We start from the raw sequence: 20,859 nt of genomic DNA, 5'->3' as shown, positions 1-20,859 counted from the left end.
GAGGAAGCTGCGCCGGTGTATTAAGGTCAGCCGGTGCTGTTCCGGATCGACGGCAGAAAAAGCCTAGGCCCCCCCAACCAAGTCCGCAGGTAGGTTTGGGCTGCCCAAAGATGACATGCATCGCCTGGTAAAACTTATGAAGTTGGGCGTGAGTCACTCTGGGACCTGGGAAGAGAGGGAAGCCCGGATTTTATTCTTCGGGCTTCGCGCGCAGAGCTGTGGGAGGGGCACCGCCCACAACCCTCGTTGCGTCAGCCGACCGGCGGGAGAAGTCGAAGAGCGATGCTTCTTCGACCTTTTTGTGCTTTGACTTACCCGACCCCAAGTGCGAAGACTTCGATGTCTTGGACGAGTGGTGATGGCTCCGCGACCGGTCCCTCGACCTCCCTGGCGACCAGGACCTTGAACGGTGCAGAGCCGACTGCCGGTGCTCAAGCAGCTTTCTGGACTGCTCCCGCAAAGTCTTCGGAGCCATCGACCAACAGTCGGAGCACGACTTAGGGTCGTGGCATAGCTCCAGGCCAAAGAGGCACACGCTGTGTGGATCCGTAACCGACATCTTTCGGTTACAGGAACCACATGCCTTGAAACAGATCATCTCTCGTGCACCAGGAGTAGTAAACTCAAAAAAGGCGTCGACCAAAGGCAGTCAAAAAAAAAGTCAGTCAAAAGTGACTGTAAGTACCGTTCCCTCCAGATCTGCGCTGGCTGGCGCAGAAAAAGAAAGAACTGATGTCAGCGCGCAAGGGCGGCGTCTAAGTAGCTTTCATGACATGATACCGGCGACCACAATGCCAACAGAGCCGATAGATGCCACCTTCTGACACGCAGAGGTACTGCTGATGAAAAAACTTTCCAGATACAGTCTGACACCTGGGGGTAATTCTAAGGTAAGGAATCTATAACCAACATATTTCTTTCAGATATATGAAGCACAAAATACCATATGCCATATATTCACTCTACTGTGCCCAGGACTAATCAGCTGCTAGACCATAAAGCCTTGCTACAATGTCTTCCTATAAAATCTGGTATGAGAGGCTAAAGGTGTTTACTCTTGGATGTTCTCCTTTTCAATAAAGACTATAATCTGATGAACGTCACAGAAGTTAAAGACCATGACAAGTGGATTCGGCAGGTAAATAAAGATATGCTGGAAATGGTAGCCATGCTAGTTGTTCAGTCCAGATAAAACTCCTAAATTGTTACATTTTGGGAGACCATTAGGACCCTCAATAAGACCAAGGTTATCTCCTCAATTAGTCACATGGATTTTCAATAATGCAAGGTTGTGAAGAAGCATAGATGACAGTTTGAAGATATACTGTATTTAAATGTACCAATATCCAACACACCTACTTATTCAATTTAGATTTCCCATATTGGAGCCAGATTTCTTTTTCATCCCTTTCATCTAATGAGGTTTTGTTAACAGGATGGGGGAGCAAGAGAGAAGACTGTACCTTTCGTTTAGTCACCTTCCCAAGGCAGATCCAGTGTGATGCGTTTCTTTGTCCAGAACTGCAAGTCTGAGGTTTCTGCTGAACTCAATCAGCATTTGAAGTCACCACAGTAACAAATTGAAGTACGAGTAACTTACATTAGGTAACGATGTATCTTGTAGAGACTATTCTAGACGCAGATTCGTTCACGTAGAATTATTCCCAGGCGTGAGATTGGACCCGGAAAACTTTCTTGCCCAGCATCCCTGCGCGCCGGGGGGACGGCATCACGCGACTCCGCCCAGACGTCATCCGCGTACGTGACGTCCGCGAGGTCACAAGTCCCACCCCGGCACGCCTACGTCAGTTTTCTTCTGAGTACTTTCGCACGCCACAACGCGGAGCCAGCAGACAAACCTGTGCGAGTACAGGAACAGTGTGCTAGAGAGCAGAAAAAGGAAGGGTGATGAACAGGATAAAGAGCAGCGGCCGGCACTGCAGTACCCAATGGCAGGTACAGAATAAAGAATAGGGCAGCAACCCTGCCAGCACAGAGACAGCCCCCCCACCCCCCCCCCCCCGGTGACAAGTGACATATGTAAAAATTTCACGATAACATGCAACAGGACTACAACCCCAACCAAAGACAAGGAAGGGTAATCAGTCGGGGACACACAGGGAACAACAAAACTCCAAGACATCCCCATCACAGAGTGTGACAACCTCCATCAGGAACAAGGGCAGAGGCACAGCCCAAAGATCGCAAAGAGCCAGAAGTACCAACAAAACTATTCTTCCATGTGACAACGGTGAGGAAAAAGGGACAGCCTGACAGAAAGAGCAGAAAGAATGTACTCATAGAAGACACAGCCACCCACAGGGAAGCGAGGTAAAAAAATCACAAGCCCTCGCAGAAAGGGGAGGAAGGGTGGGCCGTGAAGGAATCTACGGCTAGAATAGTCTAACAGATACATCGTTACCGAAGGTAAGTAACTCGTACATCTGATAGAGACTACTAGACGCAGATTCCTTCACGTAGAATAGATACCCTAACCATACCCAAGGGGAAGGAGGGTCTGCGAGAGTACCCCCACCCACCTGGGCACAACAGAGGGCCGCACAGGGGCAGAGTTCGAAAACAGGACAAGGAGCCCCATCCCCCAGGCAAAGGGAAACACCCGCCAGCAGGAGGCCACCAACCCCCAAGGGGTTGGGGTGGGAAGAGGAAGAAGAAAAGAAGATAGCCTGTCCTCACTCAGCAGAGGAAACAAGGCAAGGCGCAAAGAGGCCAAACACCCCACACCCATGTGAGGCAACAAAACCTCTGCCCAAGGCCAAGGCAAGGAGCTCCGAAGGAGAAGAGCAACCTAGAGACTCCAATGAGAAAAGGCAGAGCAAAGACAATCGCAGACAGGACGGCACCAAGAAGCAGGCGGAAGCCAAAAAGGGGAACTCCAGGTCACCCAGGAAGAATCGTCCAATGCCCCGCAGGGACAAACTGCGCCCGCAAAAGGGCCCAGAAGTCAGGGACCATCCCCCCTACAGGGAGAAGAGGTAGAACCGAGTGCAAGGCCCACTGGAAGCAGCAGAGAAGGCAGGATGACAGTCCCACTAAAGCCCCAAGAAGGCACAATGGTGCCGAAAGAACAAAAGTCTGGCGGAGCGTGCCAGTGCCGCCCATCAAAACAACAAAGGCTTGGCACGTAGAGATTCTGCAGTTTCTCTCTTAGGACCTACTTCTCTAGTGGGGATACCAATCTCCACCCATTCTCTGGCACCTTGTCCAATATAATGTAGTCCTAGAACTCTCAAATTAAATAATTATAGACAAACTGCAAACCGTCACTTAACAACCATGTGATACCTCCCCCACAGCAGGTGAGTGAAGGGTACTTAAAGAAATAAGTGTAGAAGTGAGAGAGCACCTCACGTACGCAACACCAGGGAGGCTACCAGCCGGTTCTCGCCAGTATGCCCACGTCTATAATCATTGGTTGCCCACTCACAGAAATAAAGAAAATAGTGTCCAGTGAAGGAGAGAAAGATCTGATAATAGGAAGAACATTTACTATCCCCAAACAGAACAAGAACCCTGAGTATTGCAAAGAACCAGTCGTTCCAAGCAATTTGTAAAATTGAGTTAAGACTCACTTTTAGATCACCCTCTTTATTCGCATACTGAAGTTAAAAGCACTGCATTTTGCTAACCTTTACCAGGAAGGCCAACATGGTTCATTGCCTTTTATTTATGTTGTGGCAAATTCGTCAGGGCATGGGGGTTCAATCACTCACCTCGCTGGACAATTACTTTTATGTTGCGGGTAGACTGTTAAAAAGAGAAAAATAGCAGTTTCCGGTCTTATTATCAATAAAAACTGACCAACCAACTGTGTTTATAGTCAAATCTGTTACATATCAATCACTCATACATATAGAGTGTATTTACCAGGTGAGGGCACTCATACCAGCCTCCACCAAGCCAATAGGGATTGTGTTCGACACGCTTTCCCCAAATTTGAACTGCACTGTCGCTGCCTAATGTTGAATCTGTGGAATTAATGTTTAGACTTCAGGTCACTCTTTCATGGAAAAAATGTCATTCATTTCCCGGTCTCTGTCCATTCAATGTTCAAAGTGACACAGTTCCATCGACAGTCCTGTTTTAGAATGGTTATTTACTATCGCTTCTTACTGTGTATATATCGATGCTCATCGTGTACATGTAATCATGCATCTGCCGCTTTTAAGCTTCGCCAAGAATGCGGCAATCGTATCCATCCAAACACCATTTAACAGGTCCCGGAGTAAACACCCCGACGACCTTGTTTAGCCAGTAAGGTGGCGCTTTCACTCACCTTTTTATTCCATCCTGTGGTACTGATAGCACCCTGGGCGTAGCTTTACCCCAAACCGGAAGCAGCACGCTGCCTTACCAGCAAACCGGCACTCATACACATGCATATTCATACCGCAACCGGTTTCGGACTGTGCCGTGTCTCGTCCCTGCATCAAATCGTATCCACCATTGGGAACTCAAATACTCTTCACGCGTTTGCACATCCACTACGTCTACCTCACGTGATCCGGAAACAAAACGTGGATCACGTGACTCTTCACCCTCCAAACGGCGGCCATTTTGAAGTGTCACAAAGAGCGCATTTATCCACTTAGACCAGGTATTAAACTGCAACAACGTGATTGCATGCAGTAAAATAGCGAAATCCTTATCGAGTGTGTGTACCACTTATTATTTGAAGTGAAATTAGGTATTATTTATTTTTTTTTTTTTTGGTGAAATTTTTTTTATTGTGCAGAAAGAAGGTTACAAGCACGGGCCTACAACCACCAGGGCCGGCCGCTAGTAGGTGAAATTAGGTATTCTTAATATCAACTGCTCATTGTTAATCTGTAGACTACTCTTAATGCAACTAGTCCACTACTGCAAGAACTCTTTCTGCCCAGTATTAATCAGTTCACCCAGTATAGTGGCATATTTCTCATGATCATTTCTATGATCAAACTGGTAGATCTGTATATACACCACATGTTATACTTTAATTACTACCCAGGTCGTTTACAGAGATCAATTCTCGGACCCTACTGTCTACTGACTGTATCCCACTCAATGTGGTCATTCAGACCTATTCAGAAAAAATCCATCGGGCTTCCCTCGTTGCCAATACTCTAAGCGGTCATTATTGGCTAACACCCTCTCCAAAACAACCCACTTCAAAGCTTGCGGGTCATGTTTAGATTCACAGAAGTGTTGCACCAGACGTGTAGTGAGCTTACCAGTTCTAATGGTGCTCAGGTGCTCTTGAATCCGTACCTTTATTTTCCTTGTTGTAAGACCAATATATTGTAACCCACACTGACAAGTGAGTCTATACATTACATTTACTATATTACACTTTGAAAATGTGTTTAGATACCATATTTTAACCACTCTTTAAACTCACACAATTAGTTTTCTCTGTCAAATCACAGACAGAACAACCACCACAAGGGTAGTGTCCAGCCGGCATTGTAGCGATTCTTGGTTTCACTTGTGGTCGTGTATGCACTAATTTGTCTTCCAAGTTAGTTGCACGTCTGAATGCGAATCTAGGTTGAGGCATTTTAAAATCCGCAGTGGACAGCAACGACCAATGTTCTCATTGTTTGTCTCATCTTGGAGGCCAAAGGGTCATATGTCATCACAACAGTCAGACAGTCACCTGCTTCTCTTGTATTCCTATCTAGGAGTGCCTCCTGTGGTGTATTGCGAGCTCTTTTGCCTGCTTTATGGATTATCCTTTTAGGATATGCTCTTTATGTTAGTTTACTTGACAGGTCATCTGCTTGCTCTGCAGAAGTCTCTACAGTGGAACAATTACGCCAGTACCTGAAAAACTGTCCTACTGGCAAATTGTCCCGTAAGGCTGTAGGATGGTATGACTGATAATGTAACAATGAGTTCCTATCAGTCCCTTTTTGGTGAACCACAGTATTCAGTTTGTTCTGCCGTACATTGATGTCAAGATCTAGGTAGACCGCATGCTAATTACTGAACGTCCAGGTAAATTTTAAGCAGGGATCAAGACTGTTCAGCCAATTCAAGAATTCTCGGAGGGTGTTCTCATCCCCTCTCCAAATGCACAAGACAGTCAATATACCTCCTCCAGAGACCAATGGGTCTCTGGAAAGGGTTTGACGAGTGGTACAAGAAGAAGTGTTCCTCAAACTGGCCTACATAAATGCAGGCCAGAGGATTGATGTTCCAGACACTTCCAGGTACTGGTCATTTTTGTAGCAGAAGTAGTTGTGTGTAAGTGCAAGCTCAATACATTGGAACACGAATGACTGAGGAGTACCATAAAACCAGTCCTGTTCCCCCAGGGCTCTCGCTGCTGCCACCAGCGTAGCTTCCTGGGGGATACAGGTGTACAGTGACTATGTCAATTGTGACCAAAAAGTGTTGTGTAGAATCAAATTCCAGGTCATTCAGAATGTTAACGATATCTGTTGTGTCCTGGACATATGATCATTGTCTACGGACTGATTCCCTTAAAAAGAAATCCACGAATTGGGACAATGGCTCGAGGACAGAGATTCCCGACACTATCGGGCGTCCCGGCAGGGGCCGCTGTGCTTGATGCACCTTCGGTAATCTATAGAAGGCCGGTGTTCTGGGCTTCTTGCTAACTAAAAACTTGGCCTCTTTACTCGTAATCCAGTTCTTAGTCCTTGCCTCCGCCACCATCTTGGTGATCAGATCTTGAAGTTCATGTTCGGGGTCTCTAGGGAGGGGGTGGTAGTTTTTATGCTCACCTAACAGTCTCGAGACTTCGATGTCAATCTGTAGTATTCATAACTACTATTGCCCCGCCTTGGTCGGTGGACTTTATAGTTATATCAGCATTGTTCTGTAATGTCTTCACTGCCTCCCAATCATCATGACTCATATTAAACCTACCCCGCTGGTCAAGTTGTTCCAGTTTAGAATCTCTTCTAATATCTTTTGTTCAAACACCAGAACCTCTGGACCCACCGTAGAGCTGGGTGGGCAAAACTGGTGTTATATTCTCACTTATCCATTTTACAGTGTTATGTTTAAAAATACATTACTTGCATCAGCATGCTAGCTGCGGGGCTTTCCTGGAGTCTTGGTTCTCCCAGGCTACTAATCTGTCCTTTCACCATCCACTGGAGTTTGATAGGGCTCATAGAGTACCAGGCAAGATAAGTAAAAACCAGAAAGGGCCCAGAGCGATTGTGTGCAAGCCATTACGTTATCAACATGTGGAACAGATTCTTGACTTCATGAGGAAAAACAACCATATTTTATGGAAATCGGTCAAGGTGTACGTCTCACAGGACTACAGTAAAGAGACGGTGGAGGTTAGGAAAGCGTTCTTGGCGCTGCGACCAATGCTAAAGAAAAGGGGCTTCCAGTATGGGTTTGCTGGCCCTGCAAAGTACCGTGTGTTGATCCACGGGTCTCCTCATTTCTTCTATGATCCTTTGAAATTGAAACGCATGCTTGATGGTCCGGACGATCAGGACATGGAAACAAGTGCCTCATTGGGGGCAGCAGCGCAGGCTTCAGCCTCAGGTTATAAGTGAACACATCTATGTACGGTCTAATGCTACTTGATGGGGCAGGCTGCCTAGGGCATATTCCCTGCCTCCGGGCTCTTTCCAAAACAGTTTTATTGGCAGTATGCAGTTGCAGATGCTTAGGATACCTAGCCATGTGATATGTTTTAGAATTATTACCTTTTGAATAGAGGAGTTTCAGTTTACTGGGCCAAGAGAGTTAGTGGTTATGCATAATGTCCTACAGATTTATTAAGTGGGTTGGTAGCGATTGACGGGGTGCTTAAACGACTGGTCTAGAATGGTTGATGAGGTGCCCGTAAGATGCGCTGGTGGGGGGGTGTTGATGCCTAAAGGGTTGTAACAGGCCTTAATCTGAGGGGGATAGTTCCTCTGGTCCATGGTTCTTATCTCTCAGTACAAGCTATGCACGGGGGGGTTTCCGACGCATTCTCTTTCCAGTCACCATGTCTAACTCTTTCAGTTGGGGTGGGAAGGGTGGGGGGCTGGGGGTTTGTGGGATAGAGGTATGTGTTCTTTGTTTTTTACTTTTATTGTTGGTTGTTCCGGCTTGCATGGTCTCCATCTTCTTGCTTCTTGTGGGTGTGGGGGGTACTGGGCTTTACTGCGGCTTTAATTGCGATTACACTGTGAAGTATGTGTTTGATGTGATGATGATGCAACCTCCTGATGATAAATAACTCACTTAGCTCGCCGTTGGGAGCATGTAGTTTGGACAGACTGAAGGTACTGTTGCTTAACGTTAAGGGCCTGAACCAGCCTGTGAAGAGACAGAAGATATTAGATTATGTTAAAAGGCTGAAGGGTGATATCGTTTTGCTCCAGGAGACGAAGCTTGAGGCAAAGCAGTTTTACCACCTGAGAAATAAATTTTATAATGAGGTGGTGGGTGCAGAGGCTGTGAATAAAAAGAATGGTGTCCTGATACTTGTTGCGAAGAAATCTAAGGTGGAGGTCTTATCGTCGGAAGCTAGTGCAGATGGTAGATGGGTCACGGCCAAGATGAGTAAGGATAATACAGAGTTCTATGTCACTAGCGTGTACGCACCCAACACTAGCGATCTGGTCTTTTGGGACAAACTGAATAAACACCTTGAAACTATCCCGGATAATGCGTTGCACATAGTAGCTGGGGATTTCAATCTTCCAATAGATGCAATTTTAGAGAGAGATTCACGATGCATCTTTAAATCAACGAAGGCTCATAAAGCTTTTCTTAGTATGTGTAAGCGCTTCCACTTGGTAGATACATGGAGACTCCAGAATCCCACGGAGAGGGATTATACTTTCTACTCTCCACCACACGACTCATATTCCCGGATTGACTTCCTCCTTATCACACAGAATGGCGTTCCTAGATTAGACTCTACAACCATTGAGCCCCGGGTATTATCGGATCATTCGTGCATTTCATTAACGATCACGAATGTTAAACCATCCTCTCGTCAGACAGCTTGGAGGCTGAATGATGAAATCCTAACTAGTGACAAGCACCGGGCCACTGTACAGGAGGCGATATCATCATACCTTCAGATTAATAAACAAGGGGACACGTCCGATCTCATTAGGTGGGAGGCTCTAAAAAGTACTATAAGGGGAGTGTGCATCAAAATTAGGTCAGAGATGAATACATTTTATAATGAGAAGTTGGAGGCTTTGGAGATGGACATTAGAAATCTAGAGATTAAACATCTAAAAGATAGGGATGAGATGTCTCTTGCTGCGTTGGCGAATAAAAAATATGACTATAATAAAATAGTTAGTGAGAGGGCGGGAGTCTGGCTTGACAAGGGCAGGCGATTTAAGCTTTGTGAGTCTAATAAGGCAGGTAAGTCCCTCGCCTCATACTTAAAGTTCAAGGTTCAGAAGAACTCTATTAGTGTTATTAAGGATGCTTCTGGGCACTCGCACTCAGACCCTGACAAAATAACGGAGGTGTTTGGAGTTTTCTATGAGGACCTCTATGCAAAAAATGAAGCGGTGGAGGAACCTAGAATTAAGGAATACTTAGATGCGTGTGATCTCCCACAGCTTTCGGAAGAGGAACGGGTCAATCTTAATGGTCCAATTAGCTCTGTAGAAATAGAGGCTGCGATTAAACGCTTAAAGGTTGGGAAAGCCCCTGGCCCTGACTGATTCACGGCAAAATTTTATAAAACTTTCCCCTCCCTTTTGGTCGACCCCCTCCTACAGTTATTCCAAGGTATTAATAAATCTGGTGAAGTTAGAGGTACTTTGGCTGAGGCCATAATTGCTGTACTTCCTAAAGATGGGAAAGACCCCTCGCTACCGAAAAATTATAGACCGATCTCATTGATTAATATTGATTGCAAACTCCTGGCCATGATACTTTCCGCCCGTCTGCAGGGGGTTCTCCCGAAGTTGATCCACCCATCCCAAGCTGGTTTCCTTAAGAATCGTTTGTCCAGTGACAACACAAGAATTCTGGCACATGTACTAGAAAAGGCGAAACTCTTAGACACACCGACTGCAGCAATAACACTGGATGCTGAAAAAGCATTCGATAAGGTGGATTGGTCCTTCCTCCGGGCTGTTCTCTGTAAATTCAATCTAGGAGAGTCATTCACTAAACTGGTAATGTCCCTCTACTGCTGCCCTTCGGCGCGTGTTAGGGCTGGTGGATCCTTTTCCTCTTCTTTCCGCTTACAACAAGGCACGAGACAGGGTTGCCCCCTGTCTCCGTCACTCTTTCTGTTGGCGATTGAACCGTTCTTATATCATATAAGGCATGACCCAAATATAGCCGGTATACCGTTTGGTGATTGCACTATAAAATTAACGGCTTATGCGGACGATGTGCTGATAATGTCGGAGAGAGCGGATGAAGCGATTCCGGCCCTCATGGCTGACATTGAAGATTTTTCCAGAGTATCTGGATACAAACTCAACAAAGATAAAACGGAGGTCAAACATTTGAACAGTGTTGGGGATAAGGGGATTATTGGAGACTCTGGGCTTACATGGCAACCGCGGTGCTTTAAATATCTTGGGCTGGATTTCGACAAGGACCTGATCTCCACGCTGAAGGTAAATTAAGACTTGACCTTGAAAAAGATTTCTACATTACTAGACGGTTGGTCACCAAAGTTTCTCTCCTGGTGGGGTAGAGCAGAGACGCTTAAGATGATGTCGACTCCGTTGGTCAATTATCTGGCCAGTATGCTCCCTATGACGTTCTCTAATGCTTTTCTTACTAAGGTGGATCAGGTGTTTGGGAATTTTCTGTGGCAGGGCAAGAAGGCCAGAGTCTCTCTGAAGAAGTTACAATTAGCAAAAGATAAAGGTGGTATCGGTCTCCCCTCCTTCAGGTGCTATCAGACAGCGTTTCTGTGCAAACAGGGCGCTCAGTGGCTGTTAAAATCCCCTACATACACACCACTATGGATAAATATTGAGGAGGCACTGGTGGATCACGCGCCTTTGGAGGCCCTCCTTACGATGGACCTGTCACACCTTCCTCACTCTAAGTACATCATGCTTAATACTAGAAGGGCCTTACTTAGACTCGATCAAACACATAAAACAAACTTGACAGTCGCCAGATGTTTGTATATGTCCCTGTGGAGGAATGCACATCTTAAACTTAAGGGTAGTAGTATATTCTGGGAGTCATGGTCCAAGAAGGGCATTAACTTGGTGAAGGACTTGTATGAGGATGGGGTTCCTCTGCCATTCTCGACCTTACAGCGTAGGCATGATCTTATCCCGATGGATTTTTATGATTTCCTAAAACTTAAAATCGATTCTGACAGCGAACAGCTTCTCTCCTTATGTCCCTTGGCTAATGCAGCATATTCCACGATTAATACATGATGGTCACTGTGTCGAAGGTATATAAATTGTTGTTGCCCCTACCCATGAAAAAACAGAAAAGAGTGGAAAGCGTATGGGAAGCGGAGCCAAATACATCAGGCATATCCTTTGACTGGGAGGTGATTCATAAGTTAGCTCTCACACATAAAGTCTCACCCATTCTATTCCAGACGAAATATATGCTTCTCAACAGGGCCTATTGGACACCCGACAGGCTTTTCAGATGTAAATTAAGAGATTCCCCTGTGTGCTGGAATTGTCAGTCAGGTACTGGGGATCTTGCGCATATGCTTTTCTCCTGTTCTTCTTAAGGGATTATTGGGGGAGAATATTCGATTGCATTTCCCATGTTTTTAAGATAACACCTGTACAGGAATTTGTTTACGTCATTCTGGGGGCACTGGACCCACAAATAACAACTGACCAGGATCGCCAATTGATGGACTTAATGCTAACAATGGCATGTAAAGTGATTCTTTGCAAATGGAAAAATGCGTCTGAAGTGAGCTTTAAAATCTGGCAGGAGTGGTTATCTTTCCTGAGGGGGTCTAGTAATCCGGCGCTTCAGGCTTCTACCTGGAGCCCTTCAAACAAAAAGCTTTGGAGATCATTGGATGCATCCTCCTTTCATTACGAACCACCCTGAGAAGTATACTTTGTCTGTCCCGCTGCGTGGGGTTGTGGTTGGGTGAGGTGTGACTGACCCATCGAGTCCCGGGGCGCTGTGCGCCACACATGAAGCAATGTAATGGGATTGTACCTGTATTTGTTGATGCGAGCTGGATTGGGGTTTTATTCTTCATTTATTGTCTTGTCACTCATTTATTTTTTCGTATTTGTACATATGACATGACTATTTTGATCTTGGTACATGGAAGAGTTATTGTATTGTCTCTGTTTCTTTAATAAAAAATATTTGAAATTAAAAAAAAAAAAAAAAATACATTACTTGCTAAATGCTGTATGGTCTCTAGCAACTTCAGAAAGAATGTTAGATATGTTGCCTAGGAGCACAGTCTGGACATTCTAGAAGTTGAATATTCACAGGGCAGTTTGCGGTCAGCTGCCTTTGGGTTCAGTCTGCTGTCTCTGCTGAGTAGCTTTCCTGTAATAAACTTCATCTGCAAATCCATGATGTCCAGTTTGTTACTACAATTTTATTGGCGACGATTCCTGCTACACAGCCATCCATACGAACCCTACGTGTGACTCATCTACTGTCAAACGCTACAACTTCATCAACTCTTCTGACGAACATCTACATTTAAAATCTTCTCAAATATAAACTGTACAAGACTACGCACTGCAAGCGCAAAGGAATGTAATGCGGTAAAACTGTTCCAAATTATTTCTATTTCCCTGCATTTACCGCTCACTCCTTTGTAAGCGCACATAAAGGATTTTCTAAATCATATATAATTCTAATATAAACCTACCCTGCTACGGAGCTCCAACCCGTTACGATCTTCCTTTCATCAAAGATTGTGGTTCTTGCGAAGCTGTATTCTGCCCGGTCAACTCAGATTTCGGCCTACTCGTAAATTCAGCGCATGCGCACGGCAATTCCTGGTTGCCTGACTATTGCGTAAGCCCTCGTGAGGTTTCTCTTCACGTCTGAGCACTTGTTAACGTTGCCAAGCAACGCAACCTTCGAGGATTTGCCTGATGTGCGCATAACAAATTGTTCGTCTAGCGCAACGATATTAAAAGCAAAGACTGCGGATCTTTACTGTGATTCGCACACACTCAACGTGTCTCACAACTTGTGTCTTTATACATCTTCAGCGGAACACTGATCCGCACACTCCATTAAATTACAATCTGGAGATTGTTTCAATGCACATTCTAGTATTTAAATATTCACAGGGCAGTTTGCTGTCAGCTGCCTTTGGGTTCGGTCTGCTGTCTCTGCTGTGTAGCTTTCATGTAATAAACTTCATCTACAAATCCATGACGTCCAGTTTGTTACTGCAACTGGGAAGGGCGTCGTAGGTTGGCTGAAAATAGAGATTGCGATTTTGTTTCTTTATTAGCAAAACACTTTAAGTTTGATTTTTCTCATGGTTTAAAAAAATTCCATCCTACCTTTAAAGGCATCATGTCGTGGGGTGGGGACATACCCCAGTCCTTAATTGAGAATTCGTAATTCACTAGATGTTAATTCATAGTCTGATAAATTCATAACTATTATTTACAACGGGCTCCGCCAGACGCCAGGGACACCCCAGAACGAAACACTCAAAGCAAAAAGGCGAAGATGGTTGCATCCGCAACATACCATAATGCCACGAAGTGCAGATGCCCGCAGGAGACAACAACTCCCCAGCACATAGTAGGGCTATATAATAGCCAACCCTGCCCCACATAGGGCATGTCATATCCCAAGACATGGCAACCTCTTAGGAAGAGACTTCCACAGCAGAGGAGAACAAAAAAGACCTGCAGCAAAAAACCCTGCAGAAGGCCTATCAAGCAGCCAGAGGGGAAACGCAGAAGGCCCAATCTCAGGCCCAGCATGATGTAAAAAACCCAAAGGAAAAACACCGTCATAAAGCGCTGGCCAGCAGCAAACAGAACCACAGCCTCAGCAAGGAGGACTCGAGTGGCCATGAAGCACAAAACAGACAACCGGGGCGAAACTGCCCCAACGGAAGAACAGCGGCGGTGGCGGTGGAGGAGGAGGCCCCGCCAAGAACCTCTGGATGGCTGAGTCCGCAGGGGCATGGAACAAAAGGAGCACCATCTAAGGGAATGTCCACCAGCTGTTCTTGAACTTTCTCTGGGAACACACTGTCCCGAAGCCAGGAATGCCGACGAAGGGCAACCGAAGCAGCCATGGCATGACCCAGCAACCTCCGAGATGTCCAGAGCGGAGCGAAGGATAAACGCCGCCAGCTCCCGACCATCCAAGACATGGTGTCTCAAATCCACACAGGCACCCTCCTGAGAAGCGGCAGACATAAGGGACTCCGCAGAAACACACACGCAAGAAGTGGCCCTAGCCAAAACAGTGTGTTAATGGCCGCACTGGTTGAGGCAAACATATTGCGGGCCCAGGAGTCCAGCCAGCGGGCCTCCCATGATGGCGGAGACAGCAGCAGCAAAGCAGGAAAGGCAGACTGCAAAAGGGGTCTCTGGTCGAAGAGTGAAGAGAAAGGCACAACTGATCACGCGGTGCCGGATGGGGGCCGTGCAGAAGGTGCTGGGGCACTGGGTCCCCCGTGGTGGGACGGCCCCAGAGAAGAGTGGAGTGAACCCTCGAAGAGAAGGAACAGTTCCCTACCACCAGAGCCCTGATGTAGAACCTACAGAAGAGATCTGCGGGGAAATGGGCAGCTGATCACCCATGTGCAAAATTCCCACAGCCGTGGAAACAGCGCAAGCTAAAACCGCACCCGCCTCTGTAGGGCCCCGCGGAGGCGAAAGCAGCTCCTCGTTAGGGGACGGCTGCAAGCAAAGGCAGCCATCCCCAAGCCAACCGGAGGAAGGAAGGGCCAAGGCCGGAAGGAGGAGGATCCGAGGAGTGGGGGACCTGCGGCTCCTCTGGTGAAGACCTCGGTCGTGGAGACTGCGAGGAACCACCTTTAGACGACGTCGGGGACAAAGCCACGACACAGCGGCCTGTCTCCGGTGAGGATGACACCAGCAACCGCCGAACCTCTGGAGAAGAGGAGACGTCCAAAGGAGAGCCAATGACCTGACGTCAGCCCGGTGCCGTAGAGTCCACAACCTGAGGCAGGCAAAGTCGTCGACGGACACTGGAGGAGACGCCGGTGCAACTTCCGACAGCACACAGTGCAGGAGACCAGAGCCGGGGTGGCGACGACCTGACCTCCGACGAGGCAGCCGCCTGCGTGGAGGGACGGGGAGGAACGAAGAGTCCCCCGCCAGCTGTGACTCATGGCAGAGCGAGATGGGCCCTCCGCCGACCCCTGTTGCGCCGCCAGGGCCAGCAGCCGCCGGCACCGTAGAGGCATCGCCTCGGACAAGGCCACCGCCTGTCAAGAGGACCGAGAGGGGCTTGGAGGTGCGACCCGAGCCCCAGCGACCTCCCGTGACACCACAGGGACTCCCGCGGGAGTTTGCGGTGAAGCAGAGGTGCCGTGGTCCGAAGGAGGGACCCCCGAAGGGCCGCACCCCAACAGCACCACATCCTCCGAGCCTGGATCCGAACCAGTCTGCACCAGGGCCGGAGCTACCGGCGACGCCGCGGTGGGCCCCGCACACTGCAAGAGATCCACGGACGTCCCAGGAGGGGGAGGAGGAGAAGCCAGCGAGGCCTGCAAAGCCGCCGCATAGGTCTTCATCTGGACTTTGGTCTCCCCCACGCCGGGAAACGGCGGATAAGGGGGCAACAGGCCCCAGACAGACCGGAACCCGACCCTCTGGGACAAACTGCAACACTTACCAATAGGTGAGGGGCGCTCTGCGACCTGGGAGAAGATCAAAGTCGGCAAGGGAAGCCGCGGGTCTGAGAACCCTCCACTGGGGCCAGGCGAGATTATGACGCCGACCTGGACACCAGAGTCGAAAGAAGTTTAATCCGGCGCTCCCGCCAGGACTTCGGCTTCATCTGCTGGCACGCCTCACAATCAGTGGAGTCGTGGTGCTCCCTTAAACACCACATACAGATTGGGTGAGGATCCGTCAACGACATGAGGCGTCCACACGACGAGCAAGTTTTAAAACCCGAAAGCTTTCGCACACTGTTCCCACACACGCAGCAATTGCATAAGGGAAAGGCCTAAACAGGCCCAGAGCACAAACCGGTATCGCGTTGCACGCGGAAAAGGGAAAAAAAAAAACTGACGTAGGCGTGCCGGGGTGGGACTTATGTGACCTTGCTGACATCACGTACGCGGACGCCTGGGCAGAGTCACGTGATTCGGTCCCCCCGGCATGCAGAGATGCTGGGCAATAACGTTTTCCGGGTCCAGTCTCACGCCTGGGGATAATTCTATGTGAAGGAATCTGCGGCTAGTAGTCTCTATCAGATACTTCTGTTATCAGAGGGACTAAAATGCTCTAAACATGATCTACAAATATATTTCTTTCCATTCTAGAACTTGACCCCTTGTATGGTCATTCTTCCAGTCTTTAGCATTTCCTGGGTGAGTGAAGCATGCCACACATGTATGGCACTTGCAAGAAATCATTGATCAGCTCAAATGTTCGTTTGCTTCAAATCAAACATACAATCTACAAATATGATTCTGCTAAGGACACTCATTATAATGCTTAAAAAAATACAATTTAAAAAAAATAACGAATCATTGGGCGATACTTACTTTGCACATGGATGATTTCGAGCAATCTTCCTGAGCTCGCTTTCATTGTCGCAAGTCATGATGTTCACCCCAACTTTTGCTGCATACTTTAACTGGGAGGCTTGTTTGCATGGATTTGAATATATAACACTTTCAGGAGATATGCCCAATTCCAGTACCATTGTCATTTCATTCTGTGGAAAAACAAGTGTACTTCGAGTAAATCCATAATCTATTAATCTATCATCGCCTTACAAGTCGTACATTAAACAAGAGATTTCATATTTATATTTTGCTTGAAAAACATTTACATTTGATCACAGCTGGGAATCGGGTTTTATACCAAAACCCATGTGGTGCTCAATACTTTTCCCTGACAATTGTAAATTATCTTTGACCAGAATATTGCAAATCACCCAATTGGATTGCTATCTTATTCAATGGAAAAGACACGCAATTGATGGACGGCATGCAGAACAAATCAAAACATTCACCCCCAGTCAAGAGATCTGGGTTAAATCCATAATTTTGCTCACCATGCCACCCCAGTTTAGACCTGGCCATATGCAAATTCGTCTTGACCCTGTGCCTCATTGGAACAGTCCAGCCCGACCTGCCAAGCCAGGTCCTCCCTGGACCGGAACAAGCATCCTAGGACCGGTTTCGGGGTTTCATCCCTCTTTAGCCAGAATAGCTTGATTCCAAATATTGCAATTCACCAAATTTGATTGCTATCTTATTCAATGGAGCACTCTGCAGATGGAGGAGCAAAACCTTCAGATGCATGGTGATTCCAATATCACCAGGGTTTCATCTTCCTCCTTCTAAACGTCATAAGAATTGCTCCAATTGGGCATGAAAGTTTAAAAGCTTACTGAAGGAAAGCAGTCACTTAATATCTGTCACTAGCCTAACACAAAAGTGTTTAAATGTAGAAGAAGCCAGTGCCTCAAATGTTCCCACAAATTTGTTACATGTTTTTTTTCAGATGGAGTCATGACAGTATCTAAAGCAATGGCTGGGTGGGCGCTTCATCAATAAGGAGGCACTTTTTAAACATGTTGTCCTCCTATTTTTTTTTAGATTACAAATGACTGGGAATCGATTTCCACAAACTAAGTTGTTAAGATAGTGAAAACAGCATATGTCCAGCCATGCTTCAAACAAGCTGCATATCATGAGGTAGGCTTTTATGGATGAAGCTTCCAAGGAAGAATGCTTTCAGACAACATGAAGAGTGGTCCACGTCGCTACGCTACAAATGCCCAACACACGTCTTCAGGTGCCTTTGAGCTTGTGGAATATGCATGTTTTCTACGAGAGACCGGACCTTATCCAATGTCTTAGGATTTTGATTTACAAGAGGCACCCAAGCTTTAGTATCGAGGAAAACACCACCATAAACCGAAATAGTTATTTTAAGTCCTGGTCCTGCATCGTTCGAATGTTCATTTAAGTCATAACATTAGAATAACTCCCAGCTACGTGTGAGACCTGGTAATTTATATCCATATATCGTTCTATAAATATACTGATAGTGGATTTTCATGATGCCAAACTCCCAAAAACTGTCTCATGACTGCATTGCACCATTTACAGTTAAAAAAATGTTTAAAAAAAAAAAAAAAAATCAGAGTACCTCTCTACAACCGAGGGAAAAGCATAGGCTAGTAAGCTTCCATTAAAGAAACAAGAGAAATACCCTTCGGACTCTAAGACAAGAGCTCAGGGCCAGCTCTAGGGCAGTGTGATCGGTGCCACCGCACCGGGCACTGACCTGGGGTGGGGGTATCATTTTTGCAAGTATATTAACATTTTAAAAGCACCTGCTGCTGCATTCCTGGCCTCCAGCAATTTTCAGGCATCAATTAAAATGTCAAGATAACTCTGTGATTAATCATCTTCCTGGAAAAAGCCCGGAAGTTTGTCTTGTGGAGGTTTTGGCTCATCCAAAAGGTAGCGCAGAGGAGAAATGCCTGCTGTTAAGAACGTGTACCACACAGATCACCAAGTGCATATACTGTTAATAGGTCAGTGGGTTACTGCTTCTGTAAGAGAGCTCCTTTTGTTACTTGTAGTTTAGAAGTGAAAATCCTAAACTATTAACAGAAAGCGCTGCATGCAAACCGCAAGGTACATGTTAGAGCTATATGTTTTTTTACCCAATCTTTCATTATCCTAATCTTCCCAAAAGGGTTCATTTGGGTAGAAAACAATTACTATTAAAGAGCACCCCCAACAATGGTGTTAAGTTTTAAAATTCTGAATTTGCGCTTTTCCAGAATAAGGACTCTTAACCCCTTTGATGCTCATGACAGAGCGGTTCAGTCATGAGCATCAGTTGGGCTGTGCTCATGACGGAACCGCTCCGTCATGGCACCTTCCCATGGGGGAACCGCTGGCGCACCCCACATTGACAGTCAAACATCGTCCCACAAAGTGGGATGGCACTCCTGAACCCCCCCCCCCCCCCCTCGGCGATCCTGTAACGTCAGCGCGCAAGACGCCTTGAGCCATCGGGGGAGAGAAAACAGTGTTTCCTCTCCCGTGATGGCTCAATGCAGGGATTTTTTGGGGAGAAAAAGAAAGCGACCCCTTGGGCAAGGGTCGCTTCCTATGGGGGTGGGGGGGGGGGGGCCATATAATTTTAAGATTCAGGGACAGAGCGGCCGTTTTTTGGCAGTTTCTGGCCCGGGGGGGAGGGGGGGGGGGGGGTCAGAAAAGCCCACTAGAGCCAGGGATCACTTTAAAATTTAAATGGAAGCGACCCCTTGGTCAAGGGTTGCTTCCAGGGGGTCAATTTTTTTAGTATGGAAATTCAGCCTCCCCTGGGGGCAGATCGCCCATTTTTTTGGCAACCCCACTAGACACCAGGAAATTATTTTGAATGGAAGCGACCTTTTGTGCAAGTGTTACTTCCAGGGAGCCAGTTTTTTTTGTAATGGGACAGCCCGTTTTTTGGCATTTCTGCCACACAAACCCCCACTAGACACCAGGGTGTTATGTAAAATTTAAATGGAAGCGACCCCTTGGGCAAGGGTCGCTTCCAAGGGGAAATTTATTTAAATGTGCATTCTGCCCCCCCGGGGCAGATTGGCGTTTATTCGGCCTTTCTGCCCCCGGGAAGGGGGGGGGGGGGGGCAGAAAACCCCACTAGACACCAGGGACTTTTGTACTGCAGGGAACCTATATATTTTGCTTTATCAGTATCATTTTTGATGGATAGTAGCGTCTCGTCTATAGGTTTACCAAACAAATCGTCCCCATCAAACGCCATATCCAGGATCTTTGTCTCAACTACTGGTCTAAAAATAGTGGATTTCAACCATCCCTTGCGCCTCAAGTGTGCTGCACTTGCCAGCTGGCAAAAACCCACGTTGGCTATGTCCATAGCACAGTCTATTCTCAGCGGCTGCCTGCTCTCCCTACAAAAGGATTTTTATAGCTTTCTGCTTCAGGTCTTCAGGGATGATGTCTAGCAAGGACACCCTGTCCGACAACATCTGTCGATCATAACCAGTGATGCTAGCCAAAACATTGGCCACTTTGATGGCAGTTGCAGCCACAGCCAGGGTGGAGAAATGCTTCCCCATTATGTCTAGCCTATGCCCTTCATTATCAGGGGGAGCAAGATCACGGTGGTCGGGTTCTTTGATCTCCCATGTGCTGCCTACAAAATGAAAGAATTCGGCATAGGATGGCCAGTCAGGCAGGAAGGAAAATCATCTGGGGCTCTTAACTTTGACGATGAGAGTACTAGCGGTATTGTGGCCGGAGTTTATTATTTTCACTCCCTTTTGCCAAATATAGTCAAATGATTGGGATTATCCAAATGAAGATCCTAGCTTCCACCTTAAAATCTTACAGGAATTAGTCTGCATGTTTCACAGCCATGGGGAGATGGAATCGGTTGGAAGCTCTCTCCATTAACATGTGGAAACCTCCTATGTTCTTTGGAGATGAATCCGATTGATGGTGTGACAGAGAAGATGGCGTGGTAATGCAATCTTAACAAGGATCTGCAGGTATAGGATCTGAGATCTCACCCTACCCTCTCCTCATCCAATGAAGCGGCAGCGCCATATATGGCAGACAGTATTGCTGCTCTCCGTCCACTTCCTGGCACTTTAAATGCAATTAGCATGGACAATGCGCAACTCCGTATAATCCATACTCATCCTTTTCATCCGACTCATGTATCGGAAAGGCAAGGAGGC

At 46.9% G+C, this 20,859-nt stretch overlaps 1 protein-coding gene across 2 annotated transcripts in view; it reads right to left on the bottom strand.

The window, feature by feature from the left end:
* AZIN1 (antizyme inhibitor 1) overlaps nt 1-20,859 on the bottom strand; it is a 565,763-nt gene that overhangs the window by 369,641 nt on the left and 175,263 nt on the right. For both annotated transcript variants that reach the window (XM_085605134.1, XM_085605135.1), the window contains exon 5: nt 16,664-16,836. In XM_085605134.1, the coding sequence (XP_085461260.1) occupies nt 16,664-16,836 (173 nt within the window). The remainder of the gene's footprint in view (nt 1-16,663; nt 16,837-20,859) is intronic.

Source organism: Triturus cristatus, chromosome 5_1 (assembly GCF_964204655.1).
Source record: "Triturus cristatus chromosome 5_1, aTriCri1.1, whole genome shotgun sequence".
In the NCBI taxonomy this organism is placed as follows: domain Eukaryota; kingdom Metazoa; phylum Chordata; class Amphibia; order Caudata; family Salamandridae; genus Triturus; species Triturus cristatus.
Note: the sequence above shows the minus strand (reverse complement) of the source record. Positions and strands in the feature narration are given on the sequence as shown.